We start from the raw sequence: 10,477 nt of genomic DNA, 5'->3' as shown, positions 1-10,477 counted from the left end.
GGTAAACGGTCGCAATGTATACTTTGAAGTTCTACTTTTCAATAACCTCTATGTTGAAACTATTCTAAAAAAATATCGTAATATGTGGAATATAATTTTGTTGAATACTAGAACAGATTTTTATTCCATTTGTATCTCCAATAATCGATAAAAAAAAATTTAAAGTTACGAACATTTTCCAATACAGTAGGTACCAACAATGTTTTTTTCTTAGAAAACTAAGAAATTTTAACGAACTATCTTTATCAAAGTAAACTTACATCATTAAGGAATACAAAAAAAAAAAATTAAAAGATGTAATCATTTTTAATACGTTTTATATTAAATAATAAAAATATAGTATATATTACCAGTAAACCCACAGAGTACATTGAATATGTCGAGCGCCAGCGCTCTTAGAGGTAAGGTCCACGCCAAATTCTGCGCAGCCGTCTCTTTCGCTCACACGCGCCAAGCGCCCGTTGTTATAGTGGATAAACCGCATTTGATACTTTCATAAAAATAAAAACATATTACGAAAATTATTTTTTCTGTAAACAAATGTATAATTTAATTTTTTTTTCTCACATTATCAATACAAATATTCAATATAAATATATATTATTATTTATAAATATAAATTTCAATCTGTTTGTCTTGTTATTTGTTAATGAATATGCTTGTCGGTGTCATTGAGTTTATAAAAAAATTAAAACCGGCAAAATTTGATGGTCTACTTTCATCCAAAACTATGCAACTAACATTTACACACAGAGTTTCTGAGGCATAATAAAATGCTATTTTATTCATATCGTAAATATTAGATTCGTTCGTAAAGTCAAAAAACTAAATCAATTTAAAAAGAAATTGTTTCATAAAATTGATTTTTTTTTTAATTTATTGACTGTTGTTATATGACAGACTTGAAATTTTTAAGAAATTAATTATGTAAAAAACATTTTATACCATAGTTATTAATTTTTATTATACATTAGAAAATTATCAAGATGGTCTTTTGGTTGTCACACTATACTAACTAGCACAAAGATTGCGCGGCTCGTACGACTCGCGCGATGCGACTAAATTTACCTAAACTTGCAGAGCGAAAAATTGTGAAATGGCTCTTAAAGCATTGCAATCTACACAAATAAATAAAATCGGTGTGTCTGTTTGTAATATTAAAATAGCCGGTTTTTACTAAATGCATATGGATGTATACACGGTATTTATACCAAAATAACATTTTTTACAATTTTTGTCTGTCTGGTTGTTCCGGCTGATCTCTGAAACGGCTGGGCTGATATTGACTGGACTTTCATTGGCAGATAGATGATGTAATAAGGAGTAACTTAGGCTACTTTTATTTTAGAAATTTATTTATTTTATAGCTCTGCGAACTGAACAATAATTTTTTTATTAAATTCCACGTGGACGAAGTCGCGGACACAACTAATTATAAATTAACAAACAATTCGGACTTCTCGTGGGTACCTAAGATCTTTATTTATATATTGTAAGAGACCAATAAATAAAATAGGCATGAGATGTCTGATGTAAGTAACTTAAATATTTAAGTCGATAGTATTAATATTCTCCGCATAAATAGTTTTTCAGCTACCGTATCGTATCTTTTTAGGAGTTAAAATGGGTAAACAGTAAATAGGCCCCTATATGCTATCTCGAACTTTTCATAATTTCATCATAAGTTGTTTTATTTTACCTCAGGCATTAGGCTGCATTTTGAATGAAAAATCTAGTGGCTCGATTTATTCAAACATTTTAAATAATTATCTTCATATTTTAAAAATTTAACACAAAATCTTACCAAATTATCTACACCTTAACTTTCCTCATAAATCACTATTGTGAAAACCACACGAAAATCTGTTCCATCCGAGCAACAGTTGCGGCGAAAAGCTTTGTTCTATGATCACTAATGATTAATCACTTAATGATGAATTACTATGATTGCAAATATAAACTGATATATATATTTGATATGATATTAAAAATTGTTTAGAATTCCCTAATGTGTGGGTAAAACAAAAATAAATAGTATGTATAATAGATATCTATTATTACACTGAAGTAGTGCACAGCAATAAACATCTTGCTCCAAATCTGGAGACGTCCCACCGGGAAGTACCTCGACCTTAATAGTTAAATAATACTGCTTTCAAGCAGTGCTTTGTCCACACACACCACAGGGGTGGTGCCCTATGGAAAATATCTCATAAGCCTCATAAAAACATGGACAAATGCAGACCAAATTTTCATATCGAGTTGAGATCTATGAGAATTTAGTCTGCATTTGATTCTGCATTATATGAGGTTTATGAAATTTTTTCCATAGGGTGAGGTGACTAGACCTCCTGTGGGAGATTAGGGATAGGGTCGGCAACAAGGCTGCGATATTTCTAATGTTGCAGGCGTGTATAGGCTACGATAATCGGATAATCGCTTACTTTCAGGGGAGCCATACGCTTGTTTCCCGATCTAGTTCAATAAAAAAATAAATTAAAAACTGATTTTTCCAAATGCGAAACTGTTTTATAAATGTTCAATAAAAACAGTTGCGCATTTACGTAGCTGCTGTGTGGTTACGGCAGTAAAAAATATAGCCACCCCCTATTCCCGTGGGTGTCGTAATAGGCTACTAAGGGATGACACAGTTCTATTACCATCTTCGAATTTTTAAAGCCGACCGATGGCAGGATAACCGTCCAACTGCTGGCTTCCAAATACACAGGCCTGAGACGAACAGCAGCGTCTTCGGTGCAACAAAGCCATATGGGCAAAATACATGAGATGACTCCATTTTTGGCGCGAACTTGAAGAAGCCTATATCCAGCGGTGGACTGCGATAGATTGAAGTGATGAAAGACCTAGCTTATCACATGACTTGATCGACTAGTTTAACATATGCAATTTGAAAACAATAAAAGTAAAAAACGATGCTTTTCTTTTAATGTTAGAAATAATAAATTTTCCTAACATACAGTCATTATTCAATGTAGGTATATGATATACAATCTTATCACCAGATTTACCTTTATAGATGAACAAGGAAATTAAGTTGACCTGTTTTTTCTTTTCAGATTAAGTAAGACAAGTAAATAACAACGTGTTACATTTTGAGGCATTGAAGATAATCATTGATTATAGAACAATGTTGACAAGTAATTATTTGATTAAGTTTGTTGGAACACTTTTGTTTTGATAACGGAGGGGCGTTAGTGCTACAAGTTTATTTTTATAACTAATTGTAGTCACCATCTTACAAATACATCTGTATTCTGTACCATAAGTTTCTTTTTTAAAATTTATTTGACGTATTTCGAAATAATTTATTCTATATGTTAAGCATGTTCTTATTAATTCAAAAAGGAATTGGTTGGTTGAACAAAATGATTCAGCCTATAACATCCTACTGCTGGGTAGAAGCTATCTCCATGTAGAAGGGTTGAGCTTTATTCACCACATTGCTCAACTGCAGTTTGGTACATAGCAGCAAAGCTTACCCTATTTTGAAACACTAACCTGTTTTGCGGTCATACGAAATCAGATAATCAAAACACTTACTCAATACATTCAATTCATTCTATAAGTAACTGGAAACAATTTATTTCTAAAAGTAAAAATTATCTTTTCTAATACGGTATTGTTTTGAAACGCAAATTGATGGGGAAATTGAAACTTAAATTTGAATAAAATAATCTATTTGGGTTCTAAATAAATGAAACTGTATAATAAACAAATATTAGTGTTTCCTCATATATTTTAAAGATCAAAATACATTTCTTACAACTTGTAACAACAGGTCAATCATACCAAATTACAATTTAGAACAATATTATACCATTGCTTGTCACTTAAAAAAATACAAAATGCTGCAAATTATACTACGACAGCTTATAGCTAAAACAATTGAAGATGCAGTCAAGTTAGGTAAAACTAGTTCACTGCTGCCTCCAAGTAGAAGATATATAGCACCTTCAGTGTAGTCGACGTAGCAGTAAAGTAATTTTACTAATGGCTGAATTAAATTGAACACAATGTCTAGCAAAATAAACAAGTCTCATCATTGAACCAAGAAAATAAATCTTAATTCTAATACAATCATATTTAAATCTCCTTATTTCTAAAATATTACTATTACTTAATAGCTACAAGTTTAGTCCGGATCCACAGTTCCGTGAAGTCACTCCACTGTCCACATCACTATCCATATAGAAAACTTTGTTTACTGATTGGCTGATGAATTTACAGGCTGATATTGTGTCCGGGTCAAATGCAGTGAGAATGTTGTAGCATATGCCTGCAAACAATAATAATGATATAGCATCAGTAGGATTTTGTCGTTTTAATATCGTAAGAAGATTTTTGTAATATTATTTGTTATATAAATTGTTTTAAACTGGACACTTACAAATAAACAACACAATTTTGAATACAAAAGATAAAAACAAACTTACTTTAATTAGACTGGAGCACCGGGACCACCTTTTTTACCAATAAGGGATTTGTGAATGTGGGGAATGACACCTCCTCCAGCAATGGTAGCTTTGATGAGACTGTCCAGCTCCTCATCTCCTCTGATGGCTAGTTGCAAATGTCTTGGTGTGATACGCTTCACTTTGAGATCTTTGGATGCATTGCCCGCCAACTCTAACACCTAAAACAATTCGAAAAATTTACATAAACGATTCAATCCAAGCGTCTATCGCGATGTTTTAATTATTTCCCGCCAAAAATAATTTATTGGCATAACGCAGCATTCTTAAGGAGCTAATACAATTGTAACAGAACTAACTAGTTTACTAGTAGGGTTAAGGTTATCATTTGTTATTAAATAGCTTTAATATAATGAAACGTACACAATCAATATATAATAATTATTGTTTACATATAAGTTGTTAATTTCCCGCCAAAATTTAGTGTATGTTTTTTTATGTGTGAATTCATAAAAATGGTAAGTTTACGTGACTAATAAAAGAATAAATGAATATAGTTTACAATTATATGCAAAAATAACATTGTTTTCTAGAAAATGCCAACGTTTTCGTATATTACTCAAGCTAGCCGCCATATTGACTAGGCGTCACTTACCTCGGCTGTTAGGTATTCGAGAATAGCAGCAGAATATACAGCCGCTGTAGCACCAACACGGCCATGGCTTGTAGTTCTATTTTTGAGATGTCTATGAATTCTACCGACTGGAAACTGGAAAATTAATATAACGGTCTTCAAATATTCATTGATTATTTTCTCTTACAAAGCTCGCCGCCACCATACTAGAGGTCATGCGTATTATTCAATTTTATGAAATAATTTCACAATTAGTTATCACACATAATTTTAGTCTCTAAAATCATTAAATAAATTAAAAAAGATAATAAACATACCTGTAATCCTGCCCTGGCCGAACGAGAGACTGCTTTTGCCTTAGCTTTGCCCGAATCTTTACCCGCTTTACCACCGGCCTAAAAATTGTAAAAAATCCTATTAATTTTCATCGTACGAAGCTGAAACTTTGCCAGGAAGCACGTCACACCATTATCCACCGAAATACACAATAATAATTTCACAACACTGCTTATTTTTTACAAAATCTTGCAAAACTCACCATTTTGAAACGTGTAACACACTATCACCACTACTGAACAACCAACACAGGAAAGGCGCCAAGCTAAATCAACGAAACAAAGATGGCAGCGCCGCGCCACTTATTACACTATCAGGTTGGCCAACCACACAACGAGCGGATGTGTCGCAAAAACAAACAACACTTCTCTGTGCAGGTTACCAATGAGCGTTGTACAAAATGGCGGGCTAGCAAGGTTCTGCCAAGCCGTTTAGCGCGGAATGAAATATTTTTTTTCCTATAGACAAAGGCCTAGATACGTTCAGCTCAATCTTGTTTTTCTTTTTTTTTAATTATTTTATTATTTTTCAAATTAATTTTTAAGAAGCGCTAGCACTCTTTCGTGAACATTCTAAATAAATTTTGATTTTATATAATAAAAGTACATTTTATAATTAATATGAGCCTACTCATAGTAAATGATAAACATTATGAATATTTTTATTTTTATTGTGTAATTGTTTAGTTCTTGAAATATACTTATTAACAGTATATTAAACCATTACGTGTTTAAATAATTAACTATATTTGCTAACTTCCATAGATTTTATGATTTGGCTATGATAAACTGATAAACATCCTGACTTCTGGTTCTGGTTTAATTAGTTTTGGTTAGGTCATTAAAATATATTGAACTTGGGATTTTTTCGTTTATTTGAAGACGCTAACAAAAAAGTACTTATTTTTAATTTTATTGATAAAGTTTAGTTAAAATAACTGTGCTACTTGTTCTAGTAAAGATTAATTTTTATAACTGGTCAAGTATCTGTTTATAATATTTTTAAGGGAATAACACTCAACGTTTGATTTAAACGCTTACTTTTGGCTTACTTGTTTATACTCATATGTACATAACTACATACATAATGCAAATAAATAAAATTGGAGTGTCTGTTTGTAATATTAAAATAACCGGTTTTTACTAAATCCATATCGATTGGATTGGATGGACACGGTATATATACCAAAATAACTTTTTAACAATTTTTGTCTGTCTGTTTGTTCCAGCTAATCTCTGAAACGGCTGGACCAATTTTGACGAAACTTTCACTGGCAGATAGCTGATATAGTAAGGAGTAACTTAGGCTACTTTTATATTAGAAATTTATTTTATAAGTCTGCGAACTGAACAATAAAGTTTTTGTTAAATTTCAAGCGGACGATGTCGCGGGCATAGACAGTTTTATATAAAAGGCGTGTAAAGTAGGTAGGTACTGACCGCATTTCGATGAAACTTATTATAAATATTATACAGCTTTTGTATCTATAGTTACGACATAGGTTTTATTGTAAGTTGTTATATTTATATGACTAGCTTGTTGGCACAGTTTACTGTGACTTTAGATTCTACTCCGGGGTTGTCCGTCTCAAGCCTGGGTGTGATATAATTATCTATTTATGCATTTATCAAAAAAAAGTTGCTATGTATATGGCATAACAGCTTTATATTAAAATTAGCAGTGCCCGCGAATTCGTTCGCGTGAAATTTAAAAAATTCAGTTATTGTTCAGTAATACCAGATTCATCTACTTAGTTATATTTACTACATTACTGTATACCTAAGTGATAATTATATCTATACAATGTGTATCCTGCGCGCGTTGCTACGCTTTTTTTTAGTCGTACCAACTCAGAAACCTTTGTGGGCTCATGCACTACACATTCCTGAAGATAATGACATGATCAAATGCATAGTTTACGGTTCTATAAGAGGCACACAGACAAACATTCATATATATATTTATTTATTTATTGATGAATTCGCAGTTCTCTATTTATGCAAAACATCATCGTCATCATTTATTACGGTGAGCAAAATCTCTCCCAGCACAGATAGTAAGTATGAAACATTTGACTTGCTTACAAATTAAAACAAACACGTATCAACCCTAAAAGTCGCGACCCGAGCTACTAACATTCGGGCGGTAGCGGCCTATACAGCTCGGGCTCGCCTAACTGCGTCTCACCCTAAGCTCGCACAATTGCCCTGTCTAGAACGCTTCGTTGGACGACTGCGTGGACTGTGGATACATTTTAATAATAAGAAGTCACTCACTAACGATTGGCCAAATAAGGCGTCAGGAACCTTCTTGCACTTTTTTTCCATATACATACGTTAAATAATTAAAACATTCCTTTTCCGACGTCCTGTCGTTTTTGGTGACAAAAAATTTAATCAAAAAAATTTCATAGCTTTTTTCGACTATGCCTTTAACCTTTTTTACATTTTTTCTAAATCAGTGATCTATACAAAACCATCAATCAATGTTCTAAATATGTTACTTTTGCAAGTTTATATTTTTACTAGCGACCCGCCCCGGCTTCGCACGGGTGCAATGCTGATACTAAATATATATGATATAATGTCTTTATTTATAGTGTGAAGCTAGCTTATAGCATGGTTATTAACATAATAACAACAACATTCACATATTTGTCGTTAGATTACACGTTGTTACAAAATGCGTTGAAGAAATAAAGGTTCACTGCTCGTTCCCCGTAGGTGACAGCGTGATGATATGTATCCTATATGTTGACCCGACTTCTTAATAATATTTGTACCAAATTTGAAGTAAATCCATGCAGTACTTTTTGAGTTTATCGCGGACATACATACAGACAAACAGCCAAAAAATCTAAAAACTATATTTTTGGCTTCGGTGTCGATTGTAGATTACACCCCAAGTATTCTTTTAAAAAAATATTCATTGTACGGTTTTGACTTTCCTACCATTTTATTATATGTATAGATATAGATATGTAGGTACATAATTAATATGTAGTTATAATTACGACTCGTCCATCCGCCCTAGATTAAGATTCATAGAATAAGATACATAAAATAAGATTCATAGAATAAGCAAGAGACGCAAACTCAGCGTAAATCAATGTTTGTGTTTGTTTATTTATATATTTTGTGTGAGTTTTACGTAGATCATAGGTAGGGCTGCCATCTCCCCCAGGACCGGAAGCGTAAGTTCCCCGGATTTTCGAGCTTTCCAATACTTTTTTAACCGACTTCCAAAAAAGGAGGAGGTTCTCAATTCGACTGTTTTTTTTATGTATGTTACATCAGAACTTTTGACCGTGTGGACCGATTTCGACAAATGTTTTTTTAATCGAAAGGTGGTGTGTGCCAATTGGTCCCATTTAAATTTATTTGAGATCTAACAACTACTTTTCGAGTTATAACTAATAATGCGTTTTTACTTGACGCTTTTTTCGTCGACCTACGTTGTATTATACCGCATAACTTTCTACTGGATGTACCAATTTTGATAATTCTCTGATGATGGGATCTCAGAGAAATCGAGGGAAACTCTCGAAAATTCGCAATAACTTTTTACTGGGTGTACCGATTTTGATAATTTTTAATTTAATGAAAAGCTGATGTTCATCATGTGGTCACATTTAAATTTTTTTGAGATCTGATAACTACTTTTTGAGTAATCTTTGATAACGCGTAGTTACTTGACAATTTTTTCGTCGATCTACGTTGTATTACTTGTCGATGTAATTGAAGTCGGTTTTTTTTTTCGTTTGTCTGCAAACACAATTATTCTACCCAGGATTGCTTGGATGCAAGGGACTTTTGTCTATGCGTGCGTGCCTCTTATTCATTGAGGTATTGCCGGTAATGACTTCGACTTATTCTTATTGGAACGACATTTGGCTGAGCGACTGAATTGAAAAAAATGTGATACTAAAACCGTAAGAAAAATATATAATTCAAATTGTGTTGCTTCTATACTATCCGAAGGAAGTTCGTTCCTACCTGGTGTCCCATGACACCATATAATTTTTTGGTGTCTTAGTATACTTAATTTCGAGAGTTTTTAAAGGGAGATCCGTAAAATGGACGCGAATTGAGCGATGGACTCGAACAGGCGAAATGACCCTACCAATATTATACATAATTATTATACAAATTATTGTACATATTTAAGTAACATATAAATCTAAAAACATATTAATTTCATTTTGACTATCTACTACTATTTTTATACTTTAAGGTTATCAAAGGCGGAATTGGTACAAAAACGATATAACGTGGCTTATGTTATCTTCTTGAACCGATTCGAGAGTCAAAAAGCAACGAAATATTATATGGTAATGCAAGAAAAATGAACGGGCCCTAATTATGTCTGATGGCACAATAATATTTATGAAATTCTTTCTAAGTTTTAATGTCTTAACCGGCGAATTACGTACAGCCATATTTTTCTTTACGAATAAACCTTTTTTTTTAATTTCTTTTACACAAACTTGACAATAAATCTAATATATAAAATTCTCGTGTCATGGTGTTAAAAATTTAACTCCTCTGAAACGGCTCGACTGATTTTAATAAAATTTTGTGGGCATATCGGGTAGGTCTGAGCATCGGCCAATATCTATTTTTCATCCTCCTAAGTTATAACGGGGATAGGAAGTTACTAACATATATGGCAAAACAACGTTTGCGGGGTCAGCTAGTAACATATAAATAATAATTATCCAACTTGTTACAATCGTTCGAATCTTACATGCGCGTACCCAGACTTGACTATTCATTTTTATTTATGTAAATGGTAGTGGTAGATATACCTTTATTTTAAACTAGCTGCTCGGACAGACTTTGTTCTGTCAAAATTTAATAGTATTTTTTTTTTAAATATTAAAACCTGCCATGGGCCTTAAGGAACATACAAAAAAAAAAACCGAATTGGTCGAGCCAATCTCGAGTTATGCGCTTAGCAACATTCATTTTTATTAATATAGATATTCAGGGGTGAAATTTTGCTCGATTTGCGCAAGATCGCCGATTGTGGCTAAATGCGGATTACATGTGGTGTGACAAAGGGTGGAAATCAC

The 10,477-nt window shown here is 32.6% G+C and overlaps 1 protein-coding gene across 1 annotated transcript; it reads right to left on the bottom strand.

The window, feature by feature from the left end:
• Window positions 1-3,729: 3,729 nt before the first annotated feature.
• On the bottom strand, window positions 3,730-5,732 carry LOC123657532 (histone H2A.V). Its single transcript, XM_045593056.1, has 5 exons — window positions 5,606-5,732; window positions 5,385-5,462; window positions 5,089-5,202; window positions 4,455-4,654; window positions 3,730-4,297 (listed from the first exon to the last, which is right to left on the bottom strand). Exons 1-4 carry the CDS (start codon window positions 5,606-5,608, stop codon window positions 4,460-4,462), a joined length of 390 nt encoding a protein of 129 aa, XP_045449012.1. The 5' UTR covers window positions 5,609-5,732; the 3' UTR covers window positions 3,730-4,297; window positions 4,455-4,459.
• Window positions 5,733-10,477: the final 4,745 nt, after the last annotated feature.

The sequence above is a fragment of the Melitaea cinxia genome, chromosome 11 (genome assembly GCF_905220565.1).
Source record: "Melitaea cinxia chromosome 11, ilMelCinx1.1, whole genome shotgun sequence".
NCBI classification, from domain to species: Eukaryota; Metazoa; Arthropoda; class Insecta; order Lepidoptera; family Nymphalidae; genus Melitaea; species Melitaea cinxia.
The sequence above is the reverse complement of the archived record's forward strand: the minus strand, read 5'-3'. Positions and strand labels throughout refer to the sequence as shown.

Coding starts and splice junctions, on each gene's coding strand:
- LOC123657532 (XM_045593056.1), bottom strand. Junction 5,203..5,384: donor CGGCCAGGGCAGGATTACAG/GTATGTTTATTA, acceptor TTAATTTTCCAG/TTTCCAGTCGGTAGAATTCA. Junction 4,655..5,088: donor TCGAATACCTAACAGCCGAG/GTAAGTGACGCC, acceptor GAATTGTTTTAG/GTGTTAGAGTTGGCGGGCAA.